The sequence below is a fragment of the Sus scrofa genome, chromosome 18, assembly GCF_054392235.1.
Source record: "Sus scrofa isolate SSC_HxYL_T2T_F1_AM1 chromosome 18, Sscrofa_HxYL_maternal_Yorkshire_Landrace_v2.0, whole genome shotgun sequence".
Classification (NCBI taxonomy): domain Eukaryota; kingdom Metazoa; phylum Chordata; class Mammalia; order Artiodactyla; family Suidae; genus Sus; species Sus scrofa.
In genome coordinates this window covers 18942335-18959676 of record NC_139400.1, presented here as the reverse complement: position 1 = coordinate 18959676, position 17342 = coordinate 18942335, and the positions used below count along the sequence as shown (strand labels likewise).

At 50.6% G+C, this 17342-nt stretch overlaps 1 protein-coding gene across 4 annotated transcripts in view; it reads right to left on the bottom strand.

The window, feature by feature from the left end:
- HIPK2 (homeodomain interacting protein kinase 2) overlaps positions 1-17342 on the bottom strand; it is a 195239-nt gene that overhangs the window by 127313 nt on the left and 50584 nt on the right. For all 4 annotated transcript variants that reach the window (XM_021078551.2, XM_085005253.1, XM_021078552.2 and 1 more), the window contains one exon: positions 3139-4225. In XM_021078551.2, coding sequence (XP_020934210.2) covers positions 3139-4225 — 1087 coding nt within the window. The remainder of the gene's footprint in view (positions 1-3138; positions 4226-17342) is intronic.

The window sequence follows — 17342 nt, the reverse complement described above, 5'->3', positions numbered from 1 at the left end:
ACGGTGCCTAATTTATTTTTTTTTTATTAATTCTTTAGTTTTTTTTTTTTGTCTTTTTGTCTTTTTTTGTTGTTGTTGTTGTTGTTGTTGTTGCTATTTCTTGGGCCGCTTCCGCGGCATATGGAGGTTCCCAGGTTAGGGGTTGAATCGGAGCTGTAGCCACCGGCCTACACCAGAGCCACAGCAACGCGGGATCCGAGCCGCGTCTGCGACCTTCACCACAGCTCACGGCAACGCCGGATCGTTAACCCACTGAGCAAGGGCAGGGACCGAACCCGAAACCTCATGGTTCCTAGTCGGATTCGTTAACCACTGCGCCACGACGGGAACTCCAACTGTGCCTAATTTATAACCTACACTTTTATCACAGGTACGTATGCATAGAAAACCAACGAGTACATACAGGGTTCGGTACGAGCCTCAGATTCGGGCATCCGCTGGTGATCCTGAACGTAACCCTGCGGATAAGGCAGGCACTTCCAAGGCACGTGAGCAGAAGCACACAGAACTACCTCCAACTCCATTCCTCAGGGTGTGAACCCCTGAGAGGTGACACCATTAAGGAAATTCCTTTCTCCCAGCGCGGGCCTCAGACACGGGCCCAAGCTCACCTCCAATTCCCCCGTGGTGCATCCCAGCACACGTGTACATGTGTGTGCGTGTGTACGTGTGTGCGCGTGTGCAGGAGGACTTTCTCCAGGGACGCCCCTCTGGAGACTGTGGGGTGGTGGGTGGCACCCTGGTGGAGGTGTGCGCTTAACAAGCTCTCCGGGTGATTCTTAGGCACCATCCAGCCAAAGAACCAGTGTGGTTTGACAATTAACGAGGTAACGGACCCTCAGGTTGGAAGGTCACCTTGGAAGGGGCTCTCCACACATCAGACTTTAATAATGGAAAGAGCAGCCTCTGCTTCCTGCAGAACACACGGTCGGCCTGCCCCTGAGAACACCTGAGGAGGTACGCCTGACCTCCACAAACACGTGCCTACAGCCGGGAAACCGCTCCCCACGGCACAGCTGCTCCTCCAGGTCCCCCCCACCCCGGACCCCTACGGGGACAGGAACAGCTCTTTACAGCACAGCATCGCCACGTCACTAGGTAGAGACAAGGGGGCGCTGAGACAGTGAACACTGTCATTTACAAACGAGACGGCCCAGGTATGCATTCTCCCCTCTCGAAGTGAGAGGGCATCCAGCTCAGACGCGGGGGTCCCCGGAGGACCCAGGTCCTGGACCCATGGGGTAAGGACTCCTTTGCTCCAGGCAGCTCCAAGAGACAGGACCTCAGGATGGAGCTGAGGACGTCTTGCTCAGGTTCACAAAGGGGAGCTGGAGAGCCTTCCCCACCCGGCTCCCCTCCCTTGTAAGGGGCAAAGCGAGCGGGAAAATCAGCTGGGTGATGGTGGCCGGGGGCTGGCTGTCCCACACAGCTAGGGTTAGCACCGACGGCTGGGGACTGTCCTTGCACCCTCAGGCTGCTGTGTGGTGGGACACCACTCCGGGGCTCCTGGGGGACAGATGGGACACTGTGACTAATTCAGAGATAAAGCATCACTTCGGGCAGAAAAGCTGGGCTGGCTTTGATGTTGACTGTGCCCTTGAAGGCAGGGCGGGGCACGGGGGCCACGGTGAGGACACTTGTCTTTTTGGCCAAAGTGACCCCAAAGGAAAAGGTTACCGTGCTCAGAAGTTCAGTCACGTAAGTGCGAATGACGGGGGTCACATGACACCCACTTCCCAGGGAAATGGGGGTGGAGGGGCCATAAGTGGAAGGCGTAGAGGGGAGTCAACGAAAGCCCTGGACCCTCGGCAAACACGCCTCCACACCTGATGACAGGGCGGTTTCTCTCGTTGCCAGACCTCCTGGGCCCCCAGTGCCCGGGCACCGGGGCAGACGGGAGAGCACAGTAGGTCTGGGAGTGGGTCTGCGGAGAGAGGGGTGCCCAGTGTCTCGTGCAAACACGAGAGTGCCTAAGAGTCCTGAAGTCACTTCAATTCATCAAGTTTTGTTCTCACTCTCTTGCCTTTTAAACAGTTTTAAAAAGCCCTTTTACAAGTTGCTATGCTCAGTTTTTAATAAACTCAAATAAAGCCAGTATTGTTCACGAAACAGCATCAAGACAACTAGTAAAAGCCTGAGCAGCCCACCTTGGCTGCAGTTCGCCCTCAGTGCAGGCCAAGACCTAGGAAGAAGCGGCCTCTGGCGTGTTGCAGGGCACCCCTTGGCCAGGGCACTGGATGGGCTGAGGACCTGCAGTGACGGTGACCTGAGGTGATGCCACCCCGAGCTCAGAGAAGGACACTTTCTAAAGAGAGGGCCTGCAGTTCCCACCCAGCCGCCTCCTCCACCCACTCCCCGGGGCCCTCCGCCTTCTAGCGCAGCTCCCCTTCCTGGGCAGCCACAGCGCTGGGGTCCGCCTCCCTCTCCACACAGCTCTGATGGGAAATGCCTGGCTCTGGGGCCCTCAGCCGACCCCCGAGTGTAAGAAGAGTGAGTGGGAGGACCCAGGTGAGCCGGAGCGGGTCCACCCCTCCTGAGCCCAGCAGGTGGAGCAGGAGCCAGGCTCCTCCTCAGAGGCTGGGAAGTGCCTCCTACAGGGGGGGCGGGGCTTGGGGAGGGAGGGGCAGCACCAGAGGAGGGGCCTGGAAACCTGAGCCAGGATGAAGATAATTCAGGCGAGGAGGGGGCGCGTGTCGGGAGGAGGGGAGGGGACATGAGGTCATGTAGGAGGTCACGCAGGGAGACCTGCTGGTCCGCCTCAGAGCAGGTGACAGGCCAGCTGTGCCCACACACAGAAGCCAGGCCGACCTCATAATGCAACAAGCCCCTCCCTCCTCACCCCTGTCTGGATTCTACTCATCCCTGCGGACCTGGCTCCCCTGCCACACCTCCAGTCTTTGCTCCCAGCCCCCGGGAATCCCTCCCAAGGCCAGAACGTCTGTGCCAGGAATCTGACCTGGCTCCATTCTTACACGGCTGCTCAGCCTCGGCTGCTCAGCCTCATCTCGATGTGCACGTGGCCCGATTTCCCGACTAAATGATGATCGCTTGAGGGCAGCGACGTTCTCTCCCCCGCAGGGACCAACCAACGCTGCGCCTCCTCTGTGAACACCGCCGGGGCGGGGCAAAGGGCCTTACCTGTAATACCTGGACTGCAAGTAGGTGGAGCACACAGCCTTGGACACGTGACTGGCTGACCCAAAGTCGATGACCTTGACTCGGTACGGCTGTCTAGAGGGATCGACCAGCATGATGTTCTCCGGTTTGAGGTCGGCGTGGATAAGACCGAGGCTTTTTAGTTTCATCAGGGCCGTGGCCACCTGCTGGAGGACTGGGCGAATGTATTTGAGGGGCAAGGGGCTGAACTTGTTCTGCTTCAGAAAGTCATAGAGGTTCTGCTCCAGCATCTCGAAGACCAAGCACGTGTGGTTCTTGTGCTGGAAGCACTCGTAGGCGCGGACGAAGTTGTAGTCGTCGGCGCTCTCCGTGCTCAGGCGCGCCAGGATGCTCACCTCGATCTGACCTTGGCGGGCGTAGGACGGGTGGTTCTTCAGGATCTTGATGGCCACGATCTCATTGGTGCCCCGCTTCCAGCACTTGACCACTTGCCCAAACGTCCCCCGGCCCAGGAACTCCAGAACTTCGTACGTGTTGGTCATGGAGCACAGCACCTCATGCTGGACCAGCTGGTAGTCCCCCTCGCTGTTGGAGCCACTGTTTTTGGAGGTGGCAGTCGAGGTGGTGGCAGTGGCGACAGTGGCCCCACTCGCGGTGTTCTGAATCATGGGTGGGTGCTCTTCGATGATCTGCACGCTGCTCGTGTTCTCAATCTCCTCACTCTTCCGCTTGAGTCCGCATTTTTGGTAGGTGTCGAGAAGGCTCACAGTGCTGCGACGCATGAGGTTGTGCGGGCCACCGAGGACTTGCCCAGTGACAGACGTGCTGCTGGCGGACGTGACGACGATGTGCCCGGCGCTCCCTGGGAAGATGATGGTCTGCTCGTAAGGTAGGCCTGGGTTCGGGATGGGCAGGGAGGCGCTGACGGTGGCGGCGGCGGCTGGCTGCGAAGGCGGCGCGTTCTTGCTCTGGCCATACACCTTGCTGTGCGAGCCGTACCCGGTCATGTCCCAGGTGGAACTCGGCTCTACTTTCAGCTTCTTCACGCTACAGAAGGCACTTGATTGGAGGGTGTGAGGGGAGAAAACTTGCACATGTGAGGCCATACCTGCGGGAAAAAAAGAGACGGGGAAACAGAGAGCTCAGTCACCGAGGCGTGAACCAAGCCACGCAGCCGCTTCGGGGTGGCGCCGCGGCCCCAGGCCCTGCAGTCTTCTTCCCATCTCGAAAGAAGGTCCGCGAAGCGAGTCGGCCCCACCCCGAGGTACAGGCTGGGCACTTGGTCTGTGGGCCCCGCAAGTTCCCGTGTTTCACGTGCCACCAGCGGGAGGGTTGGGGGGCTGGGAGAGCCAAGACTCAGGGACACTGGGACTCCCCCCAGTGGTCTAACGGTTGGACTTGGCGCTGTCACCTGCTGGGGCCCGGGTTCACTCCCTGGTCTGGGAACCGAGATCCCACATGGAGCTGCTGCACGTCGAGGCCAAAAACCAAATAAATACTCAGAGACAGAATACCAGGACTTGGGTGGGTTTTTTTTTGTTTGTTTTTCTTTAAATAAACACTGTTTGTGATAGAAACAAATCCCTCCTCATGGGGTTGCAATCCTATTAAAACTGAGGACTGGGGAGGTCCCCTTGTGGCACAGTGGAAACGAATCCGACTAGGAACCATGAGGTTGCGGGTTCGATCCCTGGCCTCGCTCAGTGGGTTAAGGATCCCATGTTGCCGTGAGCTGTGGTGTAGGTCGCAGACATGGCTTGGATCTGGTGTTGCTGTGGCTGTGGCATCATCTGGTGGCAACAGCTCTGATTAGGCCCCTAGCCTGGGAACCTCCATATGCTGTGGGTGCAGCCCTAAAAAGACAAAAGACAAACAACAACAACAAAACCCCCCAAAACTGAAGACTGTATGAGATGGCCCGGGGAATGGTCATATACTTAGTTGTCCCACGTGCTCAGCTACTCCTGGCCGCTAACCCTAAAACTGTCAGGTTAACTCACTGGAGGAAACATCTTCCCACAGAGGTCCGATCGTGGAGCCCCTTGTGATCTGCTAGCTTCTGGATGAACTGTAATTACCCCCTGGCATCTTAGTCACTTCAATTCTGCAGGGTGGAGTCAATCAGCAGTTGGTCTGGTGTTTTCACGCAGATAGTCTAAAACATTTTATCAACGTTTTTTGGAGGGGAGCGGGCAGCACAATTCATGGGCTCTACGCACTCGCTTTTCCTGTGAATTTCATACAGCAATACATTTATCTAGAAAGTACTATTATTTTATATCAAAATCTCACCTACGATTGAGACAACCTCAGAAATCGAATGACAGAACACTGTATGACTTATAACTATGGTGATATCAGACACAAACAAACATTTAAAGAAAATGTACTCAGGCTAAAAGATAAGGCCGTCAGGAAGGGTAAGTCCTCGCAGGTCAAGGCTGAAGCAAACACCGCCCACCTTCTCGGCTGCAGGTGAGAAACATCTCCCACAAAAGCACAAAGATGGCATTTCCATCAGGCACCGTTGATGGTTAGCCACCCTGTGTTTGTGTCTGCGCCCCTGGACGCAGACCTGGGGTGCTCATTTAATGTTTTCCTTTTCACCTCGTTGGTCGTCACACGAGGCCACCCTCTCAGCCAGGACCCACCTTGCACCTTGTCCAGAAGCCCGAGACCAGCAGCCTGGCTTTCCGCCTTCACCCTCTTCATGTCAAAACATCCCTGAATTTACCTCCCTTCTCCACTGTCTCCTCCATCCTTCGGGGCTCAGAGGAAGAGGTGTCTCCCTGCCAACACTAAGAAGCTCCCCCTCTTCTCACGATTCAAGCTCTCCCACTGTCTCTTGAACTCCATGCCCCCTCTCGTTCACTCCCTTTTGGCTTTCCATTTCTCCCCGTTAACTGGATCCAAATCCTTCGGAGGCGCTTAATAATTAAGTTTTGCCAAAAGAATCCAAGGACAGTCTTTTTGTTCTGCCTTCGGAGGTGCACAAGGAAACTCCAACCTGGAAGGCAGGAGAAGTAATCCTTTCCCTCTTCCCTATACTCAGCGGTCTACATGCCTCTGCTTCAAGGCTCACTCCTTAATCCACCGCCCGCACACGTCCACGCACTGCAGGACTGCATCTTAAAGGCAAATGACTTCATAAGTGCCTCGTTCCACGGCCTTTCTTTCAGCCCCTATTCTCCTTGACCTCCGAGGAGCATCTGATACTGCTGACCACGACTTCCTCCTTGATGCTCTTATCTGCGCTCTGTGAATCTGTAACCTCCCCATCCTGTATCTGATTGCACACTACGGGCTGGCTGGTTCCTCTTCCTCCTTTGGTATGTGGGCATTTCCAGTATTGGGACTCTGGTCTCTTGGGATTTAAACCGTCATATCTACACAGGCAACCCTTTCGTGTTCATCACAGGCCAAGCACGCCCTCGTGACTCCTGCTACAACATCCAAGAGGATCGTCCAGAGATGAAGCCCTTATGTCCCCCGAACACCCTGGCCTTTTCACCCTCCGTGGTAATGTCCTCACGACCATTCATAACAGAGTCGTCTCGTTACTTGGTTTCAAATCCAGGTGTGGATTTACCTTTGATGACTCTTCTCTGCCTCTGTGGACAAGAAGGTGCGGGGTCTCATTTCTCCTTCCTTCAAAATGTCTTTGGCATCGGTCTGTTTCTGTTCTAGCTGCCCCTTCTGTAGTTAAAGCACTTACCACTCTCTGGCAGAGGAAGGCAAGTGCAGGCATCTGGGTGACCTGAGCCCTCTCTGTTCCTCTAATTTGCCCCTATTCAGCCACCAGATGATCTTCCTAGAACATTCCTAAGCATGACACTCCTCTGTCCAAAAACTTTCCATGATTCCTCAGTGTCTAGAAGATAAATCTGAGGACGCTTAACACCTTCATATTTTGATTTCGACGGCTTTGTTGGCTTCGCCTGCAAGGATTAACCTTTCCGACCCCTCCATTGGAATTGAGCTGTTCTAGTCACTGTTCGTTGAATGTCTCTCATATGTCTGACCTGCAGGCTCTTACACCATGGCCCTGCACGCCTTCTCGGCTTTTCTCAACTTACCCAAACAAGAGCCAATTCAGATGCCTCCTCTTCCCAGAACTCCAACCCACAGTGACATTCCCGACCTTTTTCTCCCAAGGCGCTTATCACACATGCTGCCCATGTGGCCACAAGCTGCACTTCCATCTTGCAAAAATCTCTTACCTTGAATTACCTTTTGTGCTATGTAACTTTTTACAGGATTAAGTCACGTTTCTATAACCAGGCTATATTCTGAGGGTGCAAGCTACAGTTCCTTCCTCTGTCTTCTCCCCGCCCCGCCCCTGCCCCCAGCAATGAGCCAGGCTCGTTATACATGGTGGGCATGCAGCTGATGGAATGAAGCATTCTAACTGACCAGACTCCAGGAGAACTTAGTTCTCTGGCTACAGAGCAACTACCAGTCACAAGCACCTCTGGAACCTGGCCTTCCTCTGGGGAATAAAGAAAAACCTGCCAATGCCTTTCCACCTAGACCAAGGCAGAGTCCAGGCAGCTTCTGTCCTGGGGGCAGCAGTCACTTTCTGTGTGTACGTCACCCTGGATGTGCTCTGAGGTCCCAGGGGCAACCTCAGCCTAACACCTGCTCTGAACCCCACCTTGATCCTGATCCCACAGACCTGACAGAGGCTTCCTTCCTTGCTGGGGTCCTGAACTGTGTGATGTGACCACACTTCTGCAGACAGCCTTCTGCCTGACCAGACTCTTATGGCTTTTGCTCATTCAGAGGTCACACTTGACCTACTCCTCCTACTGCACTTTTTGTTCAAGTCCATCTCCCCTAATTCTATAATGACACAGACAATGGCTTTTCTATATTTCTCAATATTAAAGAAGCAAACTGCTGAAGGTATTTTATACAACATAGAGATGACCAAGCCCTCGGCTTTTAGTAACTCATCCATTGACGAGGCAAAGTAAAAGAAGCCTTTCGTTTATTCCGTGGAATTTGGCCTGCCCCCTTCCTTACTCCTCCACCCTCGGCACTTCGTGGTGGGAGGGTGCTGAGGGGTCAGAGATGGCAGAAGAAATATGCTGATGTGACATAAAGGAGATGCAGCTCCATTCTCTATTTCACTGTCTCAAAAACTCTCGGTGGATAGGCCAGGGCGGAGAAGTGGAATTTTACAGAGGGGAAGAGAATGGCCTATGACTTATTTGCTACTGGGACGACAGCCAAGGGTCATAAAATTGTGGAAACTGTCACTGGCTACCTCTGGTGACAGATTCCCAGGAGCAGAGCGGGGACCTGCATGGCTAGAAATAGCCTTCACTGCGCCGGCCGCCCCTGCAGACTCTGGCCTGGCCTTGGTGTGGCCACTCAGCTCCTTTGTAAGGTCAGCAGCCGCTATTCTAAGAGCTGGACGCAATTCCCGAGACAGCCTTATTTTTCCTCCCAGCTTTGCTGAGATATAACTGACACAGAAAATTGTGTACATTTAAGGTGTGCAATATGGTGATTTGATATGCGCATATATCGCGACATCACGACCATAATAAGGTTAGTTATATCTTCACCACCTCATATAATTACCTGTGTGTGGTGAGAACATTTAAGATTCACTCTCATGGCAACTTTCAAGTACAAAACACAGCATTGTTAAGCCAGTTACCAGGCTGTATATTATATTCCAGAACTTATTTTATTATTATTATTTTTTTTGTCTTTTTGCCACTTCTAGGGCTGCACCCGCAGAATATGGAGGTTCCCAGGCAAGAGGTCAAATCAGAGCTGTAGCCACCGACCTACGCCAGAGCCACAGCAACAAGGGATCCGAGCCGCGTCTGCGACCTACACCACAGCTCACGGCAACGCCGGATCTTTAACCCGCTGAGCGAGGCCAGGGATCAAACCCACAACCTGATGGTTCCTAGTCGGATTCATTAACCACTGAGCCACCACAGGAGCTCCACATCCCAGAACGTATTTATCTTAGAACTGGAAGTTTGCCAGTACAGCCTTGCTACCTTTACTCTGTAGCGGAGGCCATTTCACTCTGCGAAGCAAACTGCTCAAAGAAAACAGAGCTAAAGAGAATGTCTTTAATAACAATAATAATAATAATAATAAATACTGTTATTTGTTTTTCAATCTCTAAAATAATCCTAGTAATAACCAAACTTATTTCCAAACATTTCTCCTTGAGAGGACTTTTCTGGAAAAACTCCTAATAAGTGGTGCTCAAACGGCACCCAGCCCACACTTTCCGCGTTCCCTTTTTTTTTTTGGTCTTTTTAAGGCCTCCAGCGGCATATGGAGGTTCCCAGGCTAGCAGTCCAATCGGAGCTAGAGCTGCTGGCCCATGCCACAGCCACAGCAACATGGGATCTGAGCCACGTCTGTGACCTACACCACAGCTCACGGCAACACCAGATCCTTAGCCCACTGAGCGAGGCCAGGAATCGAACCCGCAACCTCATGGATGCTAGTTGGGTTTGTTAACCACTGAGCCATGATGGGAACTCCAACCTTTCACACTCGATTTATCCCGATCCCCGAGCTGGGGGCAGGAAGGGGGAAGGCCTCTGTGTCTCACCCGAGGAGGAACTGCTTCCTCTCCTTTCATTCTCTATTGACCCCCGTCCTCTCCAAGGCCTGCTGCCCTCTTATCCGTCACTCTGCTTTTCAGAAAAGACAGGGGGCTTAACAGACCTTTTCAGTTGGATCCGATGATACAATCTCAATTGCTTTCGGGGTCATCTCTGCCCTTCCTACTGGGCTCTTGGAAGGGAACGTGAATTTTTCTCCCCCTTCCCTGGGAGACTGGGAGGCTATGACCAGATGGGGGTGAAGCTGGATTTTTGAGCCTGGGTTGTGAGGGACCCGGGAAATCCCTGGAGGGTAAATCTGTAAAACTCACCCCCGCTCCCTGGAGGGGCCGCCAGACCCCGATCATTGCACAGAAGCCTGGGGAGATGCCGGGGTAACTCCGGACGTGACGGCCGCAGTGTCACTCATGTGAAAGCACAGCAGTCACTGCGATTGGGAACTCAAGTTTCTAAAAGGCACGTCCCAATGACCATCTGTCACATAAGCAGGTCAAAATCCCAACACTGTGTATCAGATATTCATCAGGACCTGACGTGCTTGTTAATGTTACAAGTTTCTGAGGATGTCTGTTACACAAGTGACCGTGAAAAGCACTTAAAAACAGACTTATTAGAATTTGAGTCTGCTTACATCACACAACCATATGTAAGGTATTCCTCCTTGCATAAGGCAAATGAAATACAGCTCCTATAAAATGGGCATTAAAATATATCCTGCGGTTAGCAGAATTTAAGTCCACTACTTGAAAGAAGTCATTTCTTATCACCACAGATACAAAAGACTGCCTCTTTCATGCCTCGCACAACTCTGGGTTCCTGGTTACACTGGGTGCATTTCTGACAGCCTGTAAGCTAAAGGCAATGAAAGTCCTGGGGCCCATTTTTGGCCACTTTAATCAAATGCTTATTTTGCTTTTTTTTTTTTAAACTGGGGAAGCTGTGTTCTCTGGTTTGGTTTGGTTTTTTTGGCTGTACTATGGCATGTGGAAGTTCCCAGGCCAAGGATCGAACCTGTGCCACAGCAGTGACCCAAGTGGCTGCAGTGACAACACTGGATCCTTAACCCACACCACAAGGGAACTCATTTTTTTTTATTTTTCATTTTTTTGTTTTTTGATTTTTAATTTTATGGCCACACCTGCAGCATATGGAAGTTCCTGGGCCAGGGGTCAAATCGGAGCTGCAGCTGCCGGCCTACACCACTGCCATGGCAACACTGGATCCCAGCCACATGCTGAAGCTTGTGGCAATGCCAGATCCTTAACCCACTGAATGTGGCCAGGGATGGAACCTGAATCCTCATGGACATTATGTTGGGTTCTTAACCCACTAAGCCACAATGGGAACTCCCTTATTCTGCCTTTAAAAAAAAACATGCATGTAAGTCTGTATTTCATTTTATTTTATTTTATTTTATTTTTTGTCTCTCTCTCATTTTAGGGCTGCACCCATGGCATATGGAGGTTCTCAGGTTAGGGGTCCAATTGGAGCTATAGCCACCAACCTATGCCACAGCCACAGCAACGTAGGATCTGAGCTGAATCTGCAACCTACACCACAGCTCATGGCAATGCCAGATTCTTAACGCACTGAGCGAGGCCAAGTATCAAACCTGTGTCCTCGTGGATGCCAGTCAGGTTTGTTAACCACTGAGCCATGACGGGAACTCCTAAGTCTGTATTTCAAAATACTACTTTTAAAACATCTGCCCTCTACTCTTTATTAGAGATGCTATTTATGTCCATAAAATGCTATCATATTTGACTTCAAACCCTATTAACTCAGGATTCTCCGGATTTTAAAATCTCGAGCACTTAGTACACACCAAGCTCTGGGCTGGATATTTGGTGGACACAGCAAACACACCTCTGACTTTGTCTGGGGCAACCCAGAATTACCCTTCTTATGCCAGTTCAACTAAAATGTGCATTCTCGCCTCTTTCATTCTTACAAGGGTCCTAGTTTGAAAACAAGGATGTTGGAGTTTCCGTTGCGGCTCAGCAGAAATGAATCTGACTAGCATCCATGAGGATGCAGGTTCAATCCCTGGCCTTGCTCAGTGAGTTGAGGATCTAGTGCTGCCGTGAGCTGCGGTGTAAGTCACAGACACGGCTCAGATTCTGAGTTGCTGTGGCTGTGGTATAGGCTGGCTACAGCTCTGGCTGGACCCCTAGCCTGGGAACTTCCATACGCCGAGGGTGCGCCCCACACCTCAAAAGACAAAAAAACCAAACCAAAACAACAAAAGAAGAAAACAAGGATGTCAAGTGATGGTTTAGGTTCTTATAATAAGTGGAAAAATCAGACCCTGACCCCAAAAGTTCAAATCTGGGTAATTCTATGTGTCTCTGTCTTAATAATTTAATGAGAAATTTATTTTTCTAGGGTTATGAAGAATTTTTTCCTACCTTAAAAAAAAAGAATAGTGAAAAATCTTCATAATCTTCCTGAGCTCTTAACTCACAAGAATTTTTAAAAGGTCATTTGTTAAAGGACTGGCTCACTTAGTTCATCTTTTCCTACTTATTTGCTGAGTTTCTTCATAATTTTATATTTCACAATTAGATGAACTGAAAAGTTGCTTCATATCTGAGTACATTTCCTTTCCATTTCACCACCCAAAGTTATCTACTGGAAGATCAGACTCTGGCGAAACTACAGGAATGAGTTCAACCATGATTTAAAAAAAATATTAAACTAAATTCAATTTCACTGAATTCTATCAAGGCTCAAGAGAAGGAATTAGAAATAAAATAGTGGCACCATTTTTATCAGCATGTAGAATTTAATTTTTCGTTCTTTTTTTTTTTTTTTTAGGGCTGCACCCACGGCATATGGAAGTAACCAGGCTAGGGGTCCAGTCGGAGCTGTAGCTGCCAGCCTACACCACAGCCGCAGCAACGCCAGACAGAAGCCGTGCCTGCGACCACAGCTTATGGCAACGCCGGATCCTTAACCCACTGAGTGAAGCCAGGGATCAAACCTGCATCCTCATGGATACTAGTCGGATTCATTTCCGCTGAGCCACGATAGGAACTCCTAAAATTTAATTTTGGTGTTGCATGTGTGAAATAGATCACCACTCAGAATCCAATTACATTACTGAACAGAACAGAAGCATGACCACCTAGTTTAAGAGGCTCCAGCTTCCCCACCTCCTAAAGTCCTTTGGCCACACACTTCTACCCAATAGTCAGCATTTGATGGGAACTACAGATTTTTTTTTTTTTTTTTTTTGTAATACAGAACTCAAAGGAAGGACCAATCCCCATATCTAGCTGAAAACTATATCTCTCTTACATGTCATGTTATGCACATAAGATATAATAACATTACAGAATATTTCAAAAAACATCAAAGAATGTTAGAATGTTAGAAATATGCATCTGAGGAGTTCCCGTCATGGCACAGTGGTTAACGAATCTGACTAGGAACCATGAGGTTGCAGGTTCGATCCCTGGCTTTGGTCAGTGGGTTAAGGATCCGGCATTGCTATGAGCTGTGGTGTGGGTCGCAGATGTGGCTCGGATCTGGCGTTGCTGTGGCTGTGGCTGTGGCCGGCAGTTACAGCTCCAATTAGACCCCAAGCCTGGGAACCTTCACGTGCCGTGGGTGTGGCCCTAGAAAAAGGCAGAAAGACAAAAAAAAAAAAAAGAAAAGAAAAAGAAATATGCATCTGAATGGACATGTTTAAAAACCTAGGAAAGGGTTAATCTGTAATCCTTGATTACCCGTATAACACCATCATTTGATGCTTCAGGCGGTTGAAAAGTAACAGCAAAAAATTTCTTCATTGACATATGGAACAATATTCATAAAATTTTAATGACAGTCACCCTGCTTATCAAGTGTACATTTCACAAGTGGTGCAAAGATAATTTTAGGTTAGCACATTTCTAAATGATACATTTCCAGAACAGTATATACTAAATGTCTAGAGGGCCTGTGTAGCATTTTCCACCCAAGTCTCTTTATCCACTAGTTGTGCAATGTTAGCATATTCCAGCAGAGCACAGTTTAGGATCCACCACAAGCTCTACAAAATTCTTTATCAATGACAAAAAATATCACAATACTGATTCCATTATGGGTCCTCTATATGAAAAGACTGGGGTTGGGGACAAAAGGAAGCACAAAGACATCTAAGACATCAGCACTGTACTAAAGGAGCTTAAAAATCTCTCGGGAGGTTGCCAAGTTCAATGCAAAGTGAAAAGGACAACTGGCGATTCTGGGCACCAGAAGCCACTTGCCAAAGTCAGCACAACAGGAGTTCAGAGGCAGGAATCCCTCTGGGTTGAGGTTAGGCCAGGGTTTACAAAGGAGGTAAGATCTGAGCTGGGATTAGAAAGATGTTCTGTCCTTTGAAGGGCAGAGGGACAGCGCTCCAGGTCCTGCTAACTGGGTGCAAGCAAATCCGGGTGCTGGTGGGTGGGGGTGGGGGTGCAGCCAGCGCCACGGTCTCTGCCCTCAGGAAGTTGAGGCTCTTCCTGGAGACAACAACTTAGGAGCATTTAGTTACAGTAATACCTTAACAAAAGCCCACCCCTGAAGTAACTACAGGTCCACACTGTGTGTACCAACGGCCTCCTTACCCAGAATTGTCATCTTCTGATAATTCAGATCTTCTAGAAGTAATTTTTAGATACTGAAAAAGCCTGTGTGAAGCCCTCTCACTAAGCCACTCACCTTACTCACTGTCATCTATCACACAATTGACAAGTCGTAGAGGGACTGGGTTTGCTGCTCTCTGTGTCAGACCCAGAAGCTCACACCCCTCAAGTGTAAGGTCAGCTGCACTTCCCATGTTCCAGGTGGGTAAGCAGAGTGTAGGCAGATGCCACGGTTTTCGTCCAAGTTCACTCTGCCTCCACTAGCAGGGCTGGGATTTGAACTGAAGTCTACTGGACTCCAAATCCACGCTGCTAACCATTCTTCTTCTCTGTGCTTTCGGGTCTTAGACTCAAAGCACGAGATAAGGAGACAGGTACCATGACAGCCAAGGCAGAAGTGAGAGCTGGTACGTGAGAGGAGACAGATCTAGAGTAGGGGGCACATTGGAGTTCCCGTCGCGGCTCAGTGGTTAACGAATCCGACTAGGAACCATGAGGTTGTGGGTTCAATCCCTGGCCTTGCTCAGAGGGTTAAGGACCTGGCGTTGCCATGAGCTGTGGTGTAGGTCGAAGAGGCAGCTGATCCTGTGTTGCTATGGCTGTGGTGTAGGCCAACAGCTACAGCTTCGATTCAACCCCTAGCCTGGGAACCTCCATATGCCGCGAGTGCTGCCCTAAAAAGACAAAAATAAATAAATAAATAAAGTAGGGGGTTCATCGACTGTATGCCACCTGGTAAGATAATGACACCCACTACTGTGATCCCAGCTCACGCAGTGTTTCTCTGTCCTCCGGTTATGGCGACATCTGAGGAGTTGAACCATTTAAAACTGCTTAAATACAATAAACTGACCCCCTGAAAGAGGTTACATGTCACTCCTCTGGGGCACAGCGGCCAGAGCGCTGGTCCCGAGGAGGAGGGCCTGGGCTGTCACGGCCGTCCAGGCCGAGGCCACGGGGACCTGGGCTAGAGAACTGCCTGAGAAAACAGCAAGGACATGGCAAGGAAGGAAAGGCCAGACACACGGGCAGATGGGACACAAGGGCAACGGAGAGAGAAGACTCAAACAGTCCGGGGCCTGAAGGGACCAGGGTTCCGGGGATGGTGACCCGAAAGATGGGAGGTGGTGTGAAAGAGTGGCTTCTCTTGGGGGACAGGATAACGGAATGTGTCTCCCACAAGCTGAATTACAAGCACTGACAGGAGATCCCAGCAGACACAGTCACTGATCAACTAATTGTTCCTCCTGCATCTGAGGCAAGGAGGTGCTGAATTTACCAGTTACCGTGTCAAGAGCCGCTGGTCACTGACAGTCAGCATCCAGTGCCCACTGGCTGAGTCGGGTCCTGAATGAAGACAAACCGTTTTGAAAAGAGAATGGAAATCAGGCATCGGCGGTGGGGGAAGAGGGCACAGGAACCCCGAACCAGCCCATGCAGGAGGCCAAGGGCCAAGGGGCGGGGCCAGAAACATTGCTCAACGAGGCTCCGCAGGACAGAGCGACAAGGACAAGGAAACGCGCAAAGACTGACATCAAAGGTTCACATTCCAAACGGACCGAGAAAGGAACAGTGCTGCTGCCGATGTTGACGGCGGAGTCCAGCTGGAAGCGCTCTATTCTGGACAGAGCTCACTGGGGGCAGCCGTAACAACACTTATGTAGCCAGAGGAAAACCCGGACGGGAGAACGGGCGAGAGGTCGTGGCTGGAGGAAGACCTGAGGGCTGTCGTCGGACCTACGGGAAAACGGGATCCATGCGGGTAAAGCCGTTTCCCAGGAGGGACGAGGTAGAAAGTAGAGCAGGTGGCCAGTGACACAATCCCTGGGGGCACAGACACTGTCAAACGGTATGAGGAGGGCAGCATGAGGTGCAGGGAGGAGTCAAGGATAAAACGATGGGGGAAAAAAACAAAAGAGACTGATCTGGGGGAAGGAAGACAGAGAAAGCCCCACTGGGCGTGGCGGGGAGCAAGCCACGGGCCGGGCCCTCTTTTCCCACAGGGGCAGCAGGAGAGAAAGACGAGAGCCCAACGCGATGCCCCTTACTTTCCCAAGAAATAGGCTTCCCTTCAGGACTTTTCAAGTCTTTTATGAGAGGCTTGAAGCTGGTGTAGTCTTTTATGTCATCTTCCTTGAATCTGCACATTCTCCCATAAGCTGTGTTTCTTCAATAGAGAAAACCTCCTTTGCCTGCCATTTGCCAACGCTCCACAATCTGTCTACCTGCGGGTGCATTATTTGTCCCTATCAGCCCCTCTCTCTGGTCAGACGTTCTCTTCCCGAAGGTTGCTAACTTCACCTACACCAGCTTCAAGCCTTTCCCAAATTCCCCTTCCTGTGACTCTGCCGCAGTGCCCTGGACTAAGCCATAAATCATTAGGGATGCGCCAGCCTTTCACCGCAGCGGGTGAGGACACGGAGCCTATAAATTGATTATCTAGAAGCCATGTTCCCAAGTGCTCAGAAGCAATCTGAAAATTACCAATCCAAGACAATTCTGATGAAGAAAAGCATGAGACTGATAAGATGACACACGTGGTTTTCAGTTTCTTTCTCCAGGAAACTGGTAGGATCAGTGAAAGGAAAACAGGAACTCAAAAACACCTTTTTCAAGGAATAACTGCACTCATTAAGAAACTAAACTATTAAAACAGGAGTTCCCATCATGGCACAGCGGAAGAGAATCCGACTAGGAACCTTGAGGGTGCGGGTTCGATCCCTGACCTCATTCAGTGGGTTAAGGATCCAGCGTTGCCATGAGCTGTGGTGTAGGTCGCAGATGTGGCTCGGATCTGGTGTTGCTGTGGCTGTGGTGTAGACAGGCAGCTGCAGCTCTGATTCGACTCCTAGCTTGGGAACCTCCATATGCCATGGGTGCAGCCCTAAAAAAAAAAAAAAAAAAAAAAAAAAAGCCTAAAGAAATTATTCAAACAAACAAATAAAACATCACCACCACCTCAGCACAGGCGTATTTGTTTGCTAGAGTGGGGAGTGGAAACAATAGA